Here is a 22,899-nt window from a genome sequence, read left to right as displayed (position 1 = left end):
GGCTCTCAGAGTGTACCTGGCTCTCAGAGTGTACCTGGCTCTCAGGGTGTACCTGGCTCTCAGCAGAGTGTACCTGGCTCTCAGAGTGTACCTGGCTCTCAGAGTGTACCTGGCTCTCAGCAGAGTGTACCTGGCTCTCAGAGTGTACCTGGCTCTCAGAGTGTACCTGGCTCTCAGAGTGTACCTGGCTCTCAGCAGAGTGTACCTGGCTCTCAGAGTGTACCTGGCTCTCAGAGTGTACCTGGCTCTCAGAGTGTACCTGGCTCTCAGGGTGTACCTGGCTCTCAGAGTGTACCTGGCTCTCAGCAGAGTGTACCTGGCTCTCAGAGTGTACTTGGCTCTCAGGGTGTACCTGGCTCTCAGGGTGTACCTGGCTCTCAGAGTGTACCTGGCTCTCAGGGTGTACTTGGCTCTCAGGGTGTACCTGGCTCTCAGCAGGGTGTACTTGGCTCTCAGAGTGTACCTGGCTCTCAGAGTGTACCTGGCTCTCAGAGTGTACCTGGCTCTCAGCAGAGTGTACCTGGCTCTCAGCAGAGTGTACCTGGCTCTCAGAGTGTACCTGGCTCTCAGAGTGTACTTGGCTCTCAGAGTGTACCTGGCTCTCAGGGTGTACCTGGCTCTCAGGGTGTACCTGGCTCTCAGAGTGTACCTGGCTCTCAGAGTGTACCTGGCTCTCAGGGTGTACCTGGCTCTCAGCAGAGTGTACCTGGCTCTCAGAGTGTACCTGGCTCTCAGCAGAGTGTACTTGGCTCTCAGAGTGTACCTGGCTCTCAGCAGGGTGTACCTGGCTCTCAGAGTGTACCTGGCTCTCAGGGTGTACCTGGCTCTCAGAGTGTACCTGGCTCTCAGGGTGTACCTGGCTCTCAGAGTGTACCTGGCTCTCAGAGTGTACCTGGCTCTCAGAGTGTACCTGGCTCTCAGAGTGTACCTGGCTCTCAGAGTGTACCTGGCTCTCAGAGTGTACCTGGCTCTCAGGGTGTACCTGGCTCTCAGAGTGTACCTGGCTCTCAGAGTGTACCTGGCTCTCAGAGTGTACCTGGCTCTCAGAGTGTACCTGGCTCTCAGCAGGGTGTACTTGGCTCTCAGGGTGTACTTGGCTCTCAGGGTGTACCTGGCTCTCAGAGTGTACCTGGCTCTCAGAGTGTACCTGGCTCTCAGCAGAGTGTACCTGGCTCTCAGAGTGTACCTGGCTCTCAGGGTGTACCTGGCTCTCAGAGTGTACCTGGCTCTCAGAGTGTACTTGGCTCTCAGAGTGTACCTGGCTCTCAGAGTGTACCTGGCTCTCAGAGTGTACCTGGCTCTCAGAGTGTACCTGGCTCTCAGAGTGTACCTGGCTCTCAGAGTGTACCTGGCTCTCAGGGTGTACCTGGCTCTCAGAGTGTACCTGGCTCTCAGGGTGTACCTGGCTCTCAGAGTGTACCTGGCTCTCAGCAGAGTGTACCTGGCTCTCAGAGTGTACCTGGCTCTCAGAGTGTACCTGGCTCTCAGGGTGTACCTGGCTCTCAGAGTGTACCTGGCTCTCAGCAGAGTGTACCTGGCTCTCAGAGTGTACCTGGCTCTCAGAGTGTACCTGGCTCTCAGAGTGTACCTGGCTCTCAGGGTGTACCTGGCTCTCAGAGTGTACCTGGCTCTCAGAGTGTACCTGGCTCTCAGAGTGTACTTGGCTCTCAGAGTGTACCTGGCTCTCAGAGTGTACCTGGCTCTCAGCAGAGTGTACCTGGCTCTCAGAGTGTACCTGGCTCTCAGGGTGTACCTGGCTCTCAGGGTGTACTTGGCTCTCAGCAGAGTGTACCTGGCTCTCAGGGTGTACCTGGCTCTCAGGGTGTACCTGGCTCTCACGGTGTACCTGGCTCTCAGAGTGTACCTGGCTCTCAGAGTGTACCTGGCTCTCAGAGTGTACCTGGCTCTCAGAGTGTACCTGGCTCTCAGAGTGTACCTGGCTCTCAGCAGAGTGTACCTGGCTCTCAGAGTGTACTTGGCTCTCAGGGTGTACCTGGCTCTCAGCAGGGTGTACTTGGCTCTCAGGGTGTACTTGGCTCTCAGAGTGTACCTGGCTCTCAGCAGGGTGTACCTGGCTCTCAGAGTGTACTTGGCTCTCAGGGTGTACCTGGCTCTCAGCAGGGTGTACCTGGCTCTCAGAGTGTACTTGGCTCTCAGAGTGTACCTGGCTCTCAGCAGGGTGTACTTGGCTCTCAGGGTGTACTTGGCTCTCAGAGTGTACCTGGCTCTCAGCAGGGTGTACCTGGCTCTCAGAGTGTACCTGGCTCTCAGAGTGTACCTGGCTCTCAGAGTGTACCTGGCTCTCAGCAGAGTGTACCTGGCTCTCAGAGTGTACCTGGCTCTCAGGGTGTACCTGGCTCTCAGAGTGTACCTGGCTCTCAGGGTGTACCTGGCTCTCAGAGTGTACCTGGCTCTCAGAGTGTACTTGGCTCTCAGAGTGTACCTGGCTCTCAGAGTGTACCTGGCTCTCAGGGTGTACCTGGCTCTCAGAGTGTACCTGGCTCTCAGAGTGTACTTGGCTCTCAGAGTGTACCTGGCTCTCAGAGTGTACCTGGCTCTCAGGGTGTACCTGGCTCTCAGAGTGTACCTGGCTCTCAGAGTGTACCTGGCTCTCAGGGTGTACCTGGCTCTCAGGGTGTACCTGGCTCTCAGAGTGTACCTGGCTCTCAGAGTGTACCTGGCTCTCAGAGTGTACCTGGCTCTCAGGGTGTACCTGGCTCTCAGCAGAGTGTACCTGGCTCTCAGAGTGTACCTGGCTCTCAGAGTGTACCTGGCTCTCAGCAGAGTGTACCTGGCTCTCAGAGTGTACCTGGCTCTCAGAGTGTACCTGGCTCTCAGAGTGTACCTGGCTCTCAGAGTGTACCTGGCTCTCAGCAGAGTGTACCTGGCTCTCAGAGTGTACCTGGCTCTCAGAGTGTACCTGGCTCTCAGAGTGTACCTGGCTCTCAGGGTGTACCTGGCTCTCAGAGTGTACCTGGCTCTCAGCAGAGTGTACCTGGCTCTCAGAGTGTACTTGGCTCTCAGGGTGTACCTGGCTCTCAGGGTGTACCTGGCTCTCAGAGTGTACCTGGCTCTCAGGGTGTACTTGGCTCTCAGGGTGTACCTGGCTCTCAGCAGGGTGTACTTGGCTCTCAGAGTGTACCTGGCTCTCAGAGTGTACCTGGCTCTCAGAGTGTACCTGGCTCTCAGCAGAGTGTACCTGGCTCTCAGCAGAGTGTACCTGGCTCTCAGAGTGTACCTGGCTCTCAGAGTGTACTTGGCTCTCAGAGTGTACCTGGCTCTCAGGGTGTACCTGGCTCTCAGGGTGTACCTGGCTCTCAGAGTGTACCTGGCTCTCAGAGTGTACCTGGCTCTCAGGGTGTACCTGGCTCTCAGGGTGTACTTGGCTCTCAGGGTGTACTTGGCTCTCAGCAGGGTGTACCTGGCTCTCAGAGTGTACCTGGCTCTCAGAGTGTACCTGGCTCTCAGAGTGTACCTGGCTCTCAGAGTGTACCTGGCTCTCAGGGTGTACCTGGCTCTCAGAGTGTACCTGGCTCTCAGGGTGTACTTGGCTCTCAGAGTGTACCTGGCTCTCAGAGTGTACCTGGCTCTCAGAGTGTACCTGGCTCTCAGAGTGTACCTGGCTCTCAGCAGAGTGTACCTGGCTCTCAGAGTGTACTTGGCTCTCAGGGTGTACCTGGCTCTCAGCAGAGTGTACTTGGCTCTCAGAGTGTACCTGGCTCTCAGCAGGGTGTACCTGGCTCTCAGAGTGTACTTGGCTCTCAGGGTGTACTTGGCTCTCAGAGTGTACCTGGCTCTCAGCAGGGTGTACTTGGCTCTCAGAGTGTACCTGGCTCTCAGCAGGGTGTACTTGGCTCTCAGGGTGTACCTGGCTCTCAGCAGGGTGTACTTGGCTCGCAGCAGGCCTCGCCGTGACAGGGTTCCTCTCCTGGGGGAGCTCTGCCATCAGCCCGTTCTCTGAAACATGACCACAGACACAACATGACCACAGACACACAGATGTGAAGCCTACATATTGGCATAGTAGGTAGTAATATAGGCTATGATTATTTAGTGGCAAAGTGTATGATAGTAAAAGACAGTACGAAGGTTATTATTATTATTATTATTATTATTATTATTATTATTATTATTATTATTATTATTATTCTTATACATTGTTTTTCAGATATTGATTGAAGAAGTGTGTTTTTAGTCGACGGCAGAACATTGGTCGGGTTTCAGATGTCCTGACTGTGGTGGGAAGAAGTTCATTCCACCATTGTGGAGCGACGCCCGAGAATAGCCGGCTTCTCTGTCCTTGCTAGCCTGGTATAATGTGGTAAATGGACTGCATTTATATAGTTTAGTTTACTCCGTTTATTTGATCAGGGACAGTGCATATCAACAGTTATACATTTATAAATACATTTATAAATGAATACAAATTAAAAACTGTAAATATGCCAACATTAGCATGGTTGCTAGTTTTCAGTTGTAGTCCCTGGGCTAGATGTTTAAGCTATGTGCTAGCATCACAGACCTGTAGCGGTGAGTGAAGCCAGGCTGTAGATGCGAGTTAAGCTGTAGATGTGAGTTAAGCTGTAGATGTGAGTTAAGCTGTAGATGTGAGTTAAACTGTGTGAGTTAAGCTGTAGATGTGAGTTAAGCTGTAGATGTGAGTTAAGCTGTAGATGTGAGTTAAACTGTAGATGTGAGTTAAACTGTAGATGTGAGTTAAACTGTAGATGTGAGTTAAGCTGTAGATGTGAGTTAAGCTGTAGATGTGAGTTAAACTGTAGATGTGAGTTAAACTGTAGATGTGAGTTAACCTGTGGATGTGAGTTAAGCTGTAGATGTGAGTTAAGCTGTAGATGTGAGTTAAACTGTAGATGTGAGTTAACCTGTGGATGTGAGTTAAGCTGTAGATGTGAGTTAAGCTGTAGATGTGAGTTAAGCTGTAGATGTGAGTTAAACTGTAGATGTGAGTTAAGCTGTAGATGTGAGTTAAACTGTAGATGTGAGTTAAGCTGTAGATGTGAGTTAAACTGTAGATGTGAGTTAAGCTGTAGATGTGAGTTAAGCTGTAGATGTGAGTTAAACTGTAGATGTGAGTTAAGCTGTAGATGTGAGTTAAACTGTAGATGTGAGTTAAGCTATAGATGTGAGTTAAGCTGTAGATGTGAGTTAAGCTGTAGATGTGAGTTAAGCTGTAGATGTGAGTTAAGATGTAGATGTGAGTTAAGATGTAGATGTGAGTTAAGCTGTAGATGCGGATGCAGAGCTAATGATGCTAATGATGGAGCATCGCCGTCGGTTGTGTGATAGTAAAGGGTTAACCTTCTGTCGTGTGGCAGTGAAAGAGTTAAAGGGTTAACAGTTGGAATGCATGTTTGAGCACGGCTGAGTTGAAACACACAAGTTGAAATCCCTTTTTAACAAGAAGTAGTAGAAGAAGAGCGGGCGCTCATGTCACCGAACCAAAATAGATCTTAAAAACACCAGGCGACGCCCCTGGCCACGCCCCCCTGGCGACGCCCCAACATAAACACACACAGCAAATTCCATGCTGGAGCAGTTACACATGTGGCTCTCTCTCTGCACAACCTGTCATTATAAAACCACACAAAGGCAGTGTTGCCTTCTCCTGCGGCGAGGCAGAGATTACACTCTCTCATCTCCACTACAGTAATCTACTGTATGAAATGATACTCTCTCATCTCCACTACAGTAATCTACTGTATGAAATGATACTCTCTCATCTCCACTACAGTAATCTACTGTATGAAATTATACTCTCTCATCTCCACTACAGTAATCTACTGTATGAAATTATACTCTCTCATCTCCACTACAGTAATCTACTGTATGAAATGATACTCTCTCATCTCCACTACAGTAATCTACTGTATGAAATTATACTCTCTCATCTCCACTACAGTAATCTACTGTATGAAATGACACTCTCTCATCTCCACTACAGTAATCTACTGTATGAAATGATACTCTCTCATCTCCACTACAGTAATCTACTGTATGAAATGATACTCTCTCATCTCCACTACAGTAATCTACTGTATGAAATTACACTCTCTCATCTCCACTACAGTAATCTACTGTATGAAATTACACTCTCTCATCTCCACTACAGTAATCTACTGTATGAAATGATACTCTCTCATCTCCACTACAGTAATCTACTGTATGAAATGATACTCTCTCATCTCCACTACAGTAATCTACTGTATGAAATTATACTCTCTCATCTCCACTACAGTAATCTACTGTATGAAATGATACTCTCTCATCTCCACTACAGTAATCTACTGTATGAAATTATACTCTCTCATCTCCACTACAGTAATCTACTGTATGAAATGATACTCTCTCATCTCCACTACAGTAATCTACTGTATGAAATGATACTCTCTCATCTCCACTACAGTAATCTACTGTATGAAATTATACTCTCTCATCTCCACTACAGTAATCTACTGTATGAAATTACACTCTCTCATCTCCACTACAGTAATCTACTGTATGAAATGATACTCTCTCATCTCCACTACAGTAATCTACTGTATGAAATGATACTCTCTCATCTCCACTACAGTAATCTACTGTATGAAATGATACTCTCTCATCTCCACTACAGTAATCTACTGTATGAAATGATACTCTCTCATCTCCACTACAGTAATCTACTGTCTTTTTTATTTGAGCTGAGAAATGGGAGATGTTGTAGAGTGAGGAATAGGAGATGTAGAGTGAGGAATAGGAGGTGTAGAGTGAGAGAGTGAGGAATAGGAGGAGTAGAGTGAGAAATAGGAGGAGTAGAGTGAGGAATAGGAGGTAGAGTGAGGAATAGGAGGAGTAGAGTGAGGAATAGGAGGTGTAGAGTGAGAGAGTGAGGAATAGGAGGTGTAGAGTGAGAGAGTGAGGAATAGGAGGAGTAGAGTGAGAGAGTGAGGAATAGGAGGTGTAGAGTGAGAGAGTGAGGAATAGGAGGAGTAGAGTGAGAGAGTGAGAGAGAGGATGTGGAGAGTGAGAGAGTGAGAAAGAGGAGGTGTAGAGTGAGAGAGTGAGGAATAGGAGGTGGAGAGTGAGAGAGTGAGAAAGAGGAGATGTAGAGTGAGAGAGTGAGAGAGAGGAGGTGGAGAGTGAGAGAGTGAGGAATAGGAGGTGTAGAGTGAGAGAGTGAGGAATAGGAGGTGTAGAGTGAGAGAGTGAGGAATAGGAGGAGTAGAGTGAGAGAGTGAGGAATAGGAGGTGTAGAGTGAGAGAGTGAGGAATAGGAGGAGTAGAGTGAGAGAGTGAGGAATAGGAGGAGTAGAGTGAGAGAGTGAGAAATAGGAGGTGTAGAGTGAGAGAGTGAGAAATAGGAGGTGTAGAGTGAGAGAGTGAGGAATAGGAGGAGTAGAGTGAGAGAGTGAGAAATAGGAGGTGTAGAGTGAGAGAGTGAGAAAAAGGAGGAGTAGAGTGAGAAATAGGAGGTGTAGAGTGAGAGAGTGAGAAATAGGAGGAGTAGAGTGAGAAATAGGAGGTGTAGAGTGAGAGAGTGAGGAATAGGAGGTGTAGAGTGAGAGAGTGAGGAATAGGAGGAGTAGAGTGAGAAATAGGAGGTGTAGAGTGAGAGAGTGAGGAATAGGAGGAGTAGAGTGAGAGAGTGAGGAATAGGAGGTGTAGAGTGAGAGAGTGAGAAATAGGAGGTGAGAAATGGGAGCTGTAGAGTGAGAGAGTGAGAGAGATGAGGTGGAGAGTGAGATAGTGAGAAAGAGGAGGTGGAGAGTGAGAGAGTGAGGAATAGGAGGTGTAGAGTGAGAGAGTGAGAAAGAGGAGGTGAGAAATGGGAGCTGTAGAGTGAGAGAGTGAGAGAGAGGAGGTGGAGAGTGAGATAGTGAGAAAGAGGAGATGTAGAGTGAGATAGTGAGGAATAGGAGGTGGAGAGTGAGATAGTGAGGAATAGGAGGTGGAGAGTGAGAGAGTGAGAAAGAGGAGATGTAGAGTGAGAGAGTGAGAGAGAGGAGGTGGAGAGTGAGAGAGTGAGGAATAGGAGGTGTAGAGTGAGAGAGTGAGGAATAGGAGGTGTAGAGTGAGAGAGTGAGGAATAGGAGGAGTAGAGTGAGAGAGTGAGGAATAGGAGGAGTAGAGTGAGAGAGTGAGGAATAGGAGGTGTAGAGTGAGAGAGTGAGGAATAGGAGGAGTAGAGTGAGAGAGTGAGGAATAGGAGGAGTAGAGTGAGAGAGTGAGAAATAGGAGGAGTAGAGTGAGAGAGTGAGAGAGAGGAGATGTAGAGTGAGATAGTGAGAAATAGGAGCTGGAGAGTGAGAGAGTGAGATAGAGGAGGTGGAGAGTGAGAGAGTGAGAAAGAGGAGATGTAGAGTGAGAGAGTGAGAGAGAGGAGGTGGAGAGTGAGAGAGTGAGAAAGAGGAGCTGTAGAGTGAGAGAGTGAGATAGAGGAGGTGGAGAGTGAGAGAGTGAGAAATAGGAGGTGTAGAGTGAGAGTGAGAAATAGGAGGTGTAGAGTGAGAGAGTGAGAAATAGGAGGAGTAGAGTGAGAGAGTGAGGAATAGGAGGAGTAGAGTGAGAGAGTGAGGAATAGGAGGAGTAGAGTGAGAGAGTGAGAAATAGGAGGTGTAGAGTGAGAGAGTGAGGAATAGGAGGAGTAGAGTGAGAGAGTGAGGAATAGGAGGAGTAGAGTGAGAGAGTGAGAAATAGGAGGTGTAGAGTGAGAGAGTGAGAAATAGGAGGAGTAGAGTGAGAAATAGGAGGTGTAGAGTGAGAGAGTGAGAGAGAGGAGGTGGAGAGTGAGATAGTGAGAAAGAGGAGATGTAGAGTGAGAGAGTGAGAGAGAGGAGGTGGAGAGTGAGATAGTGAGGAATAGGAGGAGTAGAGTGAGAGAGTGAGAAAGAGGAGATGTAGAGTGAGAGAGTGAGAGAGAGGAGGTGGAGAGTGAGAGAGTGAGGAATAGGAGGTGTAGAGTGAGAGAGTGAGGAATAGGAGGTGTAGAGTGAGAGAGTGAGGAATAGGAGGAGTAGAGTGAGAGAGTGAGGAATAGGAGGAGTAGAGTGAGAGAGTGAGGAATAGGAGGTGTAGAGTGAGAGAGTGAGGAATAGGAGGAGTAGAGTGAGAGAGTGAGGAATAGGAGGAGTAGAGTGAGAGAGTGAGAAATAGGAGGAGTAGAGTGAGAAATAGGAGGTGTAGAGTGAGAGAGTGAGAAATAGGAGGAGTAGAGTGAGAGAGTGAGAGAGAGGAGATGTAGAGTGAGAGAGTGAGAAATAGGAGCTGGAGAGTGAGAGAGTGAGATAGAGGAGGTGGAGAGTGAGAGAGTGAGAAAGAGGAGATGTAGAGTGAGAGAGTGAGAGAGAGGATGTGGAGAGTGAGAGAGTGAGAAAGAGGAGCTGTAGAGTAAGAGAGTGAGAAAGAGGAGGTGGAGAGTGAGAGAGTGAGAGAGAGGAGGTGGAGAGTGAGAGAGAGGAGGTGGAGAGTGAGAGCGTGTGAATAGTCTCAGAGCTCAGAGTTGGCAGCTCATGGACTGAGAGGATCAATCAGAAAGGCTATTTAAAAAATGTGCACTATCCCTTTAAGGTGAGCATCCTAGACAGAAGAATGCAGACGTGATTTCCTCTGAGGAGAGAACAGCCTCCGGGCTTAGGACATCACCTTCCTGGAGGGGCTGTGCTTGCCCCCCTGAGCTGCTTTTAGGAGGCATTTTAACCCTTTCACTGCCACACGACAGCCGGTTAACCTTCTGTCGTGTGGCAGTGAAAGGGTTGAGAGTCTATTTATGTTGTTCAATGTTTAAAAAGAGATAAAGTCTCACATTAAACGTGCTATAGGGATGGCTAGTGTGACGTTGTCACCAATTACTTCCGTGTCCACTAGCGTGTTTAGTCTAATGCGGCCGATGTAAACAGCAATGGCTACAGCCCAGGAACCGGTCACCCTTTTTTACTGTGACATCCTACTTCACCGACTTCTCAAAGTCTGTGAAAAAGGGTCTCAACGCGTATAACTCAACCCAAAAAGATTTCAAATAAAATAAAATAAAACGTAGTAAACAAAAAAAAAACGGTAACGGAGGACAGCGGCAGTAAGATACTGTTTTGTTGACATCATTTCTGTTGCTGCAACACGGGACACAGCACTGCAACACGGGACACAGCACTGCAACACGGGACACAGCACTGCAACACGGGACACGGAAGTGGCGTTTTGGAATTTGATGACGTAGCGCCTAGCCATCCCTATAGATAACATTTTTATGTAGAGTAAAACTTTAAAAGCCTAATAATGTTGTTGTTTACATGTTGCACGTTTCCCCTCCTTACTCCTCATCCCACGTGGAAATGCACCTGGTTGGATAAATGACATGCTGGTGCTCTAGTACGACATCTAGTGGCTGCATGTTATCTATAGCACCTTGAATGAGATTATGTAAGGGATAATGTATAGCTACGAGGTCATTGTCGCAAAATAATTGACCGACACGGAGTTTAAAATACCGAGCCGCTTCGGCGAGGTGTTTTAAACGTCAGTGAAGGTCAATTATTTTGCGACAATGACCGAGTAAAGCTATACATTATCCCGCTTATTACATGGCTAACTTACTAACAATATACCTAATTCATTTGACAAATCGCAGTTCTGTGGCTCTGTCAGCCCAAATAAAGTGATTATTATTATTATCGTGAGCAGCAGCCTCTGTTCTGGCTCCGCTGTGTTCAGGCTCCGCTCGTTGCTCCGCCCCCTGTCATCGCCGGCAGCACTGAAACAGTGTGTGTCAGTGGGCTTGATTGCGAACAGCTGCGCTCTGCGGTCATTATTGAAAAATCTGCGGTCATTATCGAAAAATAATGACCGCAGTCGGGGGGCTGTTGACCAATCACAAGCAAGCATTTCGGCGAATGTGAAAACGCCATGTAATAAGCATTATTATTATTGTTATTATTATGCCTTATTACATGGCGTTTTCACATTCGCCGAAATGCTTGCTTGTGATTGGTCAACAGCCCCCCGACTGCGGTCATTATTTTTCGATAATGACCGCAGATTTTTCAATAATGACCGCAGAGCGCAGCTGTTCGCAATCAAGCCCACTGACACACACTGTTTCAGTGCTGCCGGCGATGACAGGGGGCGGAGCAACGAGCGGAGCCTGAACACAGCGGAGCCAGAACAGAGGCTGCTGCTCACGATAATAATAATAATCACTTTATTTGGGCTGACAGAGCCACAGAACTGCGATTTGTCAAATGAATTAGGTATATTGTTAGTAAGTTAGCCATGTAATAAGCGGGATAATGTATAGCTTTACTCGGTCATTGTCGCAAAATAATTGACCTTCACTGACGTTTAAAACACCTCGCCGAAGCGGCTCGGTATTTTAAACTCCGTGTCGGTCAATTATTTTGCGACAATGACCTCGTAGCTATACATTATCCCTTACTTATTACATGGCGTTTTCACATTCGCCGAAATGCTTGCTTGTGATTGGTCAACAGCCCCCCGACTGCGGTCATTATTTTTCGATAATGACCGCAGATTTTTCAATAATGACCGCAGAGCGCAGCTGTTCGCAATCAAGCCCACTGACACACACTGTTTCAGTGCTGCCGGCGATGACAGGGGGCGGAGCAACGAGCGGAGCCTGAACACAGCGGAGCCAGAACAGAGGCTGCTGCTCACGATAATAATAATAATCACTTTATTTGGGCTGACAGAGCCACAGAACTGCGATTTGTCAAATGAATTAGGTATATTGTTAGTAAGTTAGCCATGTAATAAGCGGGATAATGTATAGCTTTACTCGGTCATTGTCGCAAAATAATTGACCTTCACTGACGTTTAAAACACCTCGCCGAAGCGGCTCGGTATTTTAAACTCCGTGTCGGTCAATTATTTTGCGACAATGACCTCGTAGCTATACATTATCCCTTACATTACATTTATATAACTGGGTTAGCATTATGTCCTTTACACTAAGGGGTGAGATTAGTGAGACAAACAACAGCGTAACACAGATCGCAGCAGCTAGAAGATGAGAATGCAACATTTAGTAGATTTCTGATGACTAACGATACCTTTTAATGTCCTAGAATCTATTTGATACAAGAATCGGTACGATAGCCATAAGTTTGTTTTTTCAATAATGGCTTTGCACAGAAGGTTTGGAATGCCCATTTTTAACAGTTGCTATGTGCCAAACAATGGTTGCTATGTCATTTATTAAAGACATTTAACCCTTTCACTGCCACACGACAGAAGGTTAACCCTTTACTATCACACAACCGACGGCGATGCTCCATCATTAGCATCAGTAGCTCCGCGGATGCTAATGATGCTAATGATGGAGCATCGCCGTCGGTTGTGTGATAGTAAAGGGCTAACCTTCTGTATTCAGTGAACGGGTTAACCGGCTGTCGTGTGGCAGTGAAAGGGTTAATAAATTGACGTTTTATTATTGGGTCTAGTAAGCAAGTTGCAGTGGTCTTGCTTCTCCAGTGTTTGACCGACTCTACCGCTGCACAGACATGAGGCGTTTGAAAGTGGTGACCAGTGGTTACAGGCAGCCATGTTGGAAGAAAGATAACATTCCTGTTAAACGTTCCCGCATCAAAGCTAACAGGAAATAAACTGGGGTTCAATTTGACAACGTGAACATTCTAAATACAACAGCTGACAGGAAATGCACTTGGGTCCAAGCTGTTGCCTAGTAACAGAAACTGTCCTCATCCTGAGCTGTCAACCCACAGCTGTGTCCTGTTTTAACCCTTTCACGACCACACTACAGACGGTTAACCCTTTCACTACCACACTACAGACGGTTAACCCTTTCACTACCACACTACAGAAGGTTAACCCTTTCACTACCACACTACATATGATTAACCCTTTCACTACCACACTACAGAAGGTTAACCTTTCACTACCACACTACAGAAGGTTAACCCTTTCACTACCACACTACAGATGGTTAACCCTTTCACTACCACACTACAGACGGTTAACCCTTTCACTACCACACTACAGAAGGTTAACCCTTTCACTACCACACTGCAGACGGTTAACCCTTTCACTACCACACTTAACCCTTTCACTACCACACTACAGACGGTTAACCCTTTCACTACCACACTACAGAAGGTTAACCCTTTCACTACCACAGTGAAAGGGTTAATGAAGGGCATCTAAAGAAAGTGATCCACAGCTCAGATCATCCCTCCCAGACTACATCACCCAGACTACACCACCCAGACTACATCACCCAGACTACACCACCAAGTACCTCCCAGGCCAAAAATCACAGGATGAAGATAAGCCACATGGTTCACACAAACACACAAACACACACACCTTTCAAGTCCTCTTCTTTGTTTGGCTCCAGTAGTTTGTTTCCATCCAAACCGCCGTACCGCTTCCTCCATTTCCGACGCAGTGAAGGAGTTCTCTGGAAACTACAGAAAGAAGTAATTTAAACATCACGCAAAGATTCTTCTGTCATATCTTTTCATGCCATTCAATGAACACATTGTATTTGCAGTTGTAAAGTCAATCCAAATCACTTGGAGTGTGAATGTGATACATTACCAGAAAGTACTCAACCTCTACTGTGTTTAACTATGAATGAACACAACACTTTAACTTACCATCTTTAGATAATAAAGTACTCAGCCTCTACTGTGTTTAACTATGAATGAACACAACACTCTAACTTACCATCTTTAGATAATAAAGTACTCAGCCTCTACTGTGTTTAACTATGAATGAACACAACACTCTAACTCACCATCTTTAGATAATAAAGTACTCAACCTCTACTGTGTTTAACTATGAATGAACACAACACTCTAACTTACCATGTTTAGATAATAAAGTACTCAGCCTCTACTGTGTTTAACTATGAATGAACACAACACTCTAACTCACCATCTTTAGATAATAAAGTACTCAACCTCTACAGTCTTTAACTATGAGTGAACACAACACTCTAACTTACCATATTTAGATAATAAAGTACTCAACCTCTACTGTCTTTAACTATGAATGAACACAACACTAACTTACCATCTTTAGATAATAAAGTACTCAACCTCTACTGTCTTTAACTATGAATTAACACCACACTCTAACTTACCATCTTTAGATAATAAAGTACTCAACCTCTACTGTATTTAACTATGAATGAACACAACACTCTAACTTACCATCTTTAGATAATAAAGTACTCAACCTCTACTGTCTTTAACTATGAATGAACACAACACTCTAACTTACCATCTTTAGATAATAAAGTACTCAACCTCTACTGTCTTTAACTATGAATTAACACCACACTCTAACTTACCATCTTTAGATAATAAAGTACTCAACCTCTATTGTCTTTAACTATGAATGAACACAACACTCTAACTTACCATCTTTAGATAATAAAGTACTCAACCTCTACTGTCTTTAACTATGAATTAACACCACACTCTAACTTACCATCTTTAGATAATAAAGTACTCAACCTCTATTGTCTTTAACTATGAATGAACACAACACTCTAACTTACCATCTTTAGATAATAAAGTACTCAACCTCTACTGTGTTTAACTATGAATGAACACAACACTCTAACTTACCATCTTTAGATAATAAAGTACTCAACCTCTACTGTCTTTAACTATGAATGAACACAACACTAACTTACCATCTTTAGATAATAAAGTACTCAACCTCTACTGTGTTTAACTATGAATGAACACAACACTCTAACTTACCATCTTTATATAATAAAGTACTCAACCTCTACTGTCTTTAACTATGAATGAACACAACACTCTAACTTACCATCTTTAGATAATAAAGTACTCAACCTCTATTGTCTTTAACTATTAATGAACACAACACTCTAACTTACCATCTTTAGATAATAAAGTACTCAACTTCTACTGTCTTTAACTATGAATGACCACTACACTCTAACTTTCTAATATTAGTAGTTTTAGTAGTAGATTAGTAGCGACTAGCAGCTCTATAAGTCGCTCTGTCGATAAAAAAAAAATTTAGTCAGATTTTTCACTCAATTATATTGGAAAATGGGAGAATGTTAATTGAAAATGTAAGCTTTAGTTTCATATCACATTTCCATTTATGTACAGCCTGATATGATGAATCTCAACTGGATTATTTAACATATGATTTGCCACACCTAACCTAAGCCGAAATCATGACATATATATCATTATATATCGTTCAGTCCTTCTGAATATTGTTACATCACTCATTCCCGTGGCGTTGTCTACGCTCCTCGTATCCCTCTGACTCCACCCCAACAGCTGCTCCGTCCTATCATTAAGACCTACGACCTGCGCTCCCTGACCACTAAATCAAACACACCCACACTTTACTCTGTCAGCTGTGTCTCCCGCGCCTGAAGCACATTCCAGACTCATTACAGCATGTCGTCGGGATGTAATACCTTCTCAAAGTTGTATTTGACACTGTGTGTATAAATCAAAATCAAATCAAATGTATCTGTAAGGCCCGACGACACACGTTAATGTCCCCATGGGCCAGACACGTCTTCTTTAAACAAGTCAAGAAGAAACATCACAATAAATCAAGAACAAAACAAAAACACCATAAAGTCCAAAAAGTGTAAAATGAATGCAACACTCCCAGACATACCCCACGCGAAGGTAAGGAAAAACTCACTAAAACCTAGCAATAGGAAAAAAAATGCACCACAGGCAATGTGGAGGAGAGAAACCTTATAGAAGGGCCGTTCAAAGGGGGATCTCCCTTCTTCGATGTCGGTGATAGTAGTGTTGCAATAAAACAGGTGAAACAGTTGGTAGGCATGCACTCAATATGTGTAATGAAACACAGATAAGTGCATGCAATAGCAACTGAACATTTTGAAAGATTAAAAATAGAGCTGATGGCGGATCTATAACATGTGTCTTTCTTTTTTATTATTTTTTTTATTGTCTTTTTTCTCCTTCTTTTTCCGATTTTTTCTCCCCTCCCAATGTTAGTTGTTATGCCAATTCCCAATCCCCTTCCTGGTCGTTGCGCACTCTACCCCCTACCGTCGGTCTGGGAGGGCGGAGACTATCACATGCTTCCTCCGACACATGTGTAGCCAGCCCACCGCTTCTTTTCACCTGGCAGCGCGGACTCTCACTGAGAGAGTGTAACGTGTGGAAGGATCACACTACCTCTATTAGATCCTTCCCTCGCTGTGCAGGCGCCCCGATCGAACTGTAGGAGTCGCTGTCCACAACGACCAGGACCGACCCACCGGCTTCCCTCCCTCTGGCTCTGCCAATCAAGCCAGTATGACGGCCGGCCAAGCCGGAAGCAACGCTGACAGCTGGATACCAGTGTCTCTTGCGTTGGTGACGAGCGCCTTGTCCGCTGCGCCACCCAGCCGCTAGGGGTGGGACGATACATCGATCCAGATCGATACATCGATGTAATTATCAACAATCTAATCGGATCGATGCGATGTAATAAGATCGATTCATATCGATACTCATATTTTGAAAATCCTGTGGCGAGTCTCATATCCGCCCAAGAACAACAGCAGTAGCTCCGTGTGTGTAGATGTTACAGCATAGCATTCTCCCTTTCTGTGTGTGTGTGTGTGCGCGCGTCTTTGGAAAGACCAGATGAGGTCAGAGGAGTTTGATGTTTAAATGTTATTTAAACATAAACAATATAATACATAATAAATGTAGGCCTATACATGATCATGCAACATCAACAAATTGTTGTAGGAACGGTTTGGGAGAGGGAGGTTGTGAGTTTTGAGTTCCAAAAAATTTAGCTTAAAGTTTAAAGCTCAATATATAAAAACGTGGCACTTTACAGTGAACAGGAGGTCTATTTGTATTAAAAACAATAGATTGATTTTCCTTTAAATGTCTGGAAGAGCTCAAAAATACAAATGTCAAATGATATTTTCATTACCTTTTTTTTGTTGATCTAAATGTTACTGATTGTGTTAAATGGGCATATGATATCATCTCATATCGATCGCAGGCACCTGAATCTAATCGTATCGTATTGTATCGTGAGAGACTTTGTGATATCGGCAAATATCGTATCGTTGTCCAAAGAATCGATATCGTATCGTATCATGATGAAACTGGTGATTCCCACCCCTACCAGCCGCCCTGTGTCTTTCTTTTAAGAGAACATTGGACTGGTTTCACTGTGACGTAGTTAGTGGTTTGGTGTTGTGTCAGAACATTGAACAGGTTTCACTGTGACGTAGTTAGTAGTTTGGTGTTGTGTTAGAACATTGAACTGGTTTCACTGTGACGTAGTTAGTAGTTTGGTGTTGTGTCAGAACATTGAACTGGTTTCACTGTGACGTAGTTAGTAGTTTGGTGTTGTGTCAGAACATTGAACAGGTTTCACTGTGACGTAGTTAGTGGTTTGGTGTTGTGTCAGAACATTGAACTGGTTTCACTGTGACGTAGTTAGTGGTTTGGTGTTGTGTCAGAACATTGAACTGGTTTCACTGTGACGTAGTTAGTGGTTTGGTGTTGTGTCAGAACATTGAACTGGTTTCACTGTGACGTAGTTAGTGGTTTGGTGTTGTGTCAGAACATTGAACTGGTTTCACTGTGACGTAGTTAGTAGTTTGGTGTTGTGTCAGAACATTGAACAGGTTTCACTGTGACGTAGTTAGTGGTTTGGTGTTGTGTCAGAACATTGAACTGGTTTCACTGTGACGTAGTTAGTAGTTTGGTGTTGTGTCAGAACATTGAACTGGTTTCACTGTGACGTAGTTAGTAGTTTGGTGTTGTGTCAGAACATTGAACAGGTTTCACTGTGACGTAGTTAGTAGTTTGGTGTTGTGTTAGAACATTGAACTGGTTTCACTGTGACGTAGTTAGTAGTTTGGTGTTGTGTCAGAACATTGAACAGGTTTCACTGTGACGTAGTTAATGGTTTGGTGTTGTGTCAGAACATTGAACTGGTTTCACTGTGACGTAGTTAGTAGTTTGGTGTTGTGTTAGAACATTGAACTGGTTTCACTGTGACGTAGTTAGTGGTTTGGTGTTGTGTCAGAACATTGAACTGGTTTCACTGTGACGTAGTTAGTGGTTTGGTGTTGTGTCAGAACATTGAACTGGTTTCACTGTGACGTAGTTAGTAGTTTGGTGTTGTGTTAGAACATTGAACTGGTTTCACTGTGACGTAGTTAGTAGTTTGGTGTTGTGTCAGAACATTGAACAGGTTTCACTGTGACGTAGTTAGTGGTTTGGTGTTGTGTCAGAACATTGAACTGGTTTCACTGTGACGTAGTTAGTAGTTTGGTGTTGTGTTAGAACATTGAACTGGTTTCACTGTGACGTAGTTAGTAGTTTGGTGTTGTGTCAGAACATTGAACTGGTTTCACTGTGACGTAGTTAGTAGTTTGGTGTTGTGTCAGAACATTGAACTGGTTTCACTGTGACGTAGTTAGTAGTTTGGTGTTGTGTTAGAACATTGAACTGGTTTCACTGTGACGTAGTTAGTAGTTTGGTGTTGTGTTAGAAGTCAGACAACAGACCCGACTCTCCAACAGAAATGAAGAACAGCAATTATTCAGAAAGAAATCCGTTTGGACAATATATGATGTGATATTGATGATGGCTGACTATAATGTGGTGCTTAAACATACGTCAAGATGTTATTCTGGTGAGAGAACTATATTCTTTGTTGTTTTATTATTATTATTATTGTTAGGCTTTTTTTTTTTTTTTTTTTTTCATTTTCCTCCGATTTTTCTCCCATCCCAATGTTAGTCGTATGCCAATTCCCAATCCCCTTCCTGGTCGCTGCGCACTTACCCCCCACAGTCAGATCATCTGGGAGAGTGGAGGCTACCACGTGCTTCCTCCGACACACGTCCAGCCAATCAACCGCTTCTTTTCACCTGGCAGCGCGGATTCTCCCTGAGAGGGCGTAGCGTGTGGAAGGATCACACTACCCCCCCTTAGATCCTATCCGCGCTGAGCAGGCGCCCCGACCGAACTGTAGGAGTCGCTGTTTACAACGACCCGGACCCACCCCGCCAGCTTCTCCCACCCTCTGATACAGCCAATTGTATTAGTGTGAACGGCCAGCCAAGCTGGTGACAACCCCGGAGCTGTGAGCTGGATTCGAACAGGCGAATCCAGCTCACAGCTCCGGGGTTGGTGACGAACGCAATCTCTGCTACGCCACCTAACCGCCCTGTTAGGCTATTTTTAATACATTTTCAATCGTTTTTATTTATAATTTTAACTGTGTGAATGTACATCATTCAGATTCAGATTATTTTATTGTCACAGCTTTTTTAAATGTACATACATTCAGAAAAACGTGAGATGCTTGTTTTTCCCGGCTCCTCAACTGTAGTAGATTTGTAAACATAGTACACAACGTATATTATATATATTTTTTATTTTATATAATACAAACTGTACAATACAAGGGGAAAGTTTTTTTTACGAGGTACAAAATAGTTACTTTTACAAGGTAAAGAAAACAGCAGATAAATTAAAGATATATATATATATATTCTACAGTGTAGCAGCAGTGATATATATATATATATTATACAGTGTAAGTATAGCAGCAGTGTAATACAGGTAAGTGTGTAAGTCACTATATAATGTGATGTGATGGTTATATTTTATTTAGTCTTGTGTGTGGACCCCAGGAATAATAGTTATAAATAAGCTCTAAATAAACACAAACAGATCAACTCATAGGATATTATATCTCTATAATATAATGGTGGCCTGTAGTTAATAACTTCCATAACAAAGCCCAGTTTGATCAGTTGAATAACATGTTGTTGCTGGCTACCCATTTCTGATAATACACACAGACACACATTTCTGATAATACACACAGTCACCCATTTCTGATAATACACACAGACACACATGTCTGATAATACACACAGTCACACATTTCTGATAATACACACAGACACACATGTCTGATAATACACACAGACACACATGTCTGATAATACACACAGACACACATGTCTGATAATACACACAGACACCCATTTCTGATAATACACACAGACACACATTTCTGATAATACACACAGTCACCCATTTCTGATAATACACACAGACACACATGTCTGATAATACACACAGACACACATTTCTGATAATACACACAGGTCAGACACACATGTCTGATAATACACACAGACACACATGTCTGATAATACACACAGTCACACATGTCTGATAATACACACAGTCACACATGTCTGATAATACACACAGTCACACATTTCTGATAATACACACAGTCACACATGTCTGATAATACACACAGTCACACATGTCTGATAATACACACAGTCACACATTTCTGATAATACACACAGTCACACATTTCTGATAATACACACAGACACACATGTCTGATAATACACACAGTCACACATTTCTGATAATACACACAGACACACATGTCTGATAATACACACAGACACACATTTCTGATAATACACACAGACACACATTTATGATAATACACACAGACACACATCTCTGATAATACACACAGTCACACATTTCTGATAATACACACAGACACACATGTCTGATAATACACACAGACACACATTTCTGATAATACACACAGACACACATTTCTGATAATACACACAGTCACACATCTCTGATAATACACACAGTCACACATCTCTGATAATACACACAGACACACATTTCTGATAATACACATAGTCACACGTCTCTGATAATACACACAGACACACGTCTCTGATAATACACACAGTCACACATCTCTGATAATACACACAGACACACATTTCTGATAATACACACAGACACACATCTCTGATAATACACACAGACACACATTTCTGATAATACACACAGACACACATTTCTGATAATACACACAGACACACATTTCTGATAATACACACAGACACACATTTCTGATAATACACACAGACACACATGTCTGATAATACACACAGACACACATCTCTGATAATACACACAGACACACATTTCTGATAATACACACAGACACACATGTCTGATAATACACACAGACACACATCTCTGATAATACACACAGACACACATTTCTGATAATACACACAGACACACATTTCTGATAATACACACAGACACACATTTCTGATAATACACACAGACACACATTTCTGATAATACACACAGACACACATGTCTGATAATACACACAGACACACATCTCTGATAATACACACAGACACACATTTCTGATAATACACACAGACACACATCTCTGATAATACACAGACACACGTCTCTGATAATACACACAGACACACATTTCTGATAATACACACAGACACACATGTCTGATAATACACACAGACACACATTTCTGATAATACACACAGACACACATGTCTGATAATACACACAGACACACATCTCTGATAATACACACAGACACACATGTCTGATAATACACACAGACACACATGTCTGATAATACACACAGACACACATGTCTGATAATACACACAGACACACATCTCTGATAATACACACAGACAGACGTCTCTGATAATACACACAGACACACATCTGTCTGTAGAGCAGCAGAGTGAATTCCGACCCAGTCAGATCAAACACAGAGCCCGTCATGTTGTGTCATGTTCCGGGGCAGAGAGAGACTGATGATGACGACCCCCCCCCCCCCCCAACACACACAGGCGCACCTGGACGTCCCGGCTTAACCCTTTCACTGCCGCACACTACCAAACGGTTTAACCCTTTCACTGCGACGATACACGGTCCACGGAAGGTTAACCCTTTCACTGCCACACACTGCAGAAGAGAAGGTTAACCCGTCGGTTGTGTGTGCATAGTAAAGGGTTAACCTTCTCCTGTAGTGTGGCAGTGAAAGGGTTAATGACACTGTGGCTGAAGACAGTGCCACGTCTCGTCTTCTTCCCTCTTGTTGCAAAAACACAATGCATGGCATGGAACATGGCATGATGCTTTCAGACAGGGACTTGCATGCTGGGGGACAGCAGAGGATCTGATTCGTTTTTAGAGGCGCAGGTTCCAACAACTTGGTCACTTGATTGATTGATTGATTGATTGAAAACTATATTTAACAGATTGCAGAATGGGTACAGTACAGTACGGCTCAATACACACAATTGTTAAGGGGATGCAGACCAGAGAAAGACTTTCGTCTTGTTTACATCAGGGTCCCCCATTTTCATCACATCAGGAGACTTGAAAGCTCTCACCAGAGATAGGGACTCTCTTCTGGCTCCTGGCTCCTCGCTGTGTTTTCCATTGAAGAATGAGAATTAGAATGATATGATATAATATAATAACGCGACTCGAGCTGCTGTGGCTTCTTCTAGACTCGTCCTCCGTCTCCAAAACAAAACACTTTCCAACTCACTTTGTGAAGCGTGTATGAGTGTGTGAGCGTGCGTGTGTGCGTGCACGCGCGTGTGTCATGATAGGCTATAAACGCGTCTTAGTGGAGGAAGGGAGGAGGGAGGAGAAAGGGGAGGACGGACTGGTGACATTTCTTTGTGTGTCAAATGCATGGAAACATCTTGTATGTACATTTTTATTAAAAAACAGGACCAAGAAAAAGTACTGCGCATTTTTTTTAATTTTTTTTTAATTTAGGGGGTTTCAAGATAATCTGCCTGTCGAGAACGAGCGGCACTTTCTGTGCTAAAGCCCCGTTTAAAGTACTTAGTTACTTCCACATTGACGTGGTGTTTCTATAATAATAAGTAGGCGCGCAGTTCTCAGCTAAACAACTAAACCTCAAACCTGCTCCAAACTTGATGCAGCCCTCCAGCGCCATCTATTGGCGACTCTGAGGTATTGCTGGTTCGCAAGAGAAGAGAGCTGTCCT

General features: G+C 44.2%; 1 protein-coding gene across 1 annotated transcript in view; it reads right to left on the bottom strand.

Annotated features, from left to right (window-relative positions):
- glsl (glutaminase like) overlaps positions 1–22,317 on the bottom strand; it is a gene marked incomplete at its 5' end in the record, with an annotated part of 105,216 nt that extends 82,899 nt beyond the window's left edge. Inside the window, 3 exons of the mRNA XM_084315496.1 lie at positions 3,869–3,957; positions 13,336–13,436; positions 22,268–22,317. Of these exons, the coding sequence (XP_084171622.1) occupies positions 3,869–3,957; positions 13,336–13,436; positions 22,268–22,317 (240 nt within the window). The remainder of the gene's footprint in view (positions 1–3,868; positions 3,958–13,335; positions 13,437–22,267) is intronic.
- Positions 22,318–22,899: the final 582 nt, after the last annotated feature.

Source organism: Notolepis coatsorum (genome assembly GCF_963971535.1).
Source record: "Notolepis coatsorum genome assembly, chromosome: 6".
NCBI lineage: Eukaryota > Metazoa > Chordata > Actinopteri > Aulopiformes > Paralepididae > Notolepis > Notolepis coatsorum.
The sequence above is the reverse complement of the archived record's forward strand: the minus strand, read 5'-3'. Positions and strand labels throughout refer to the sequence as shown.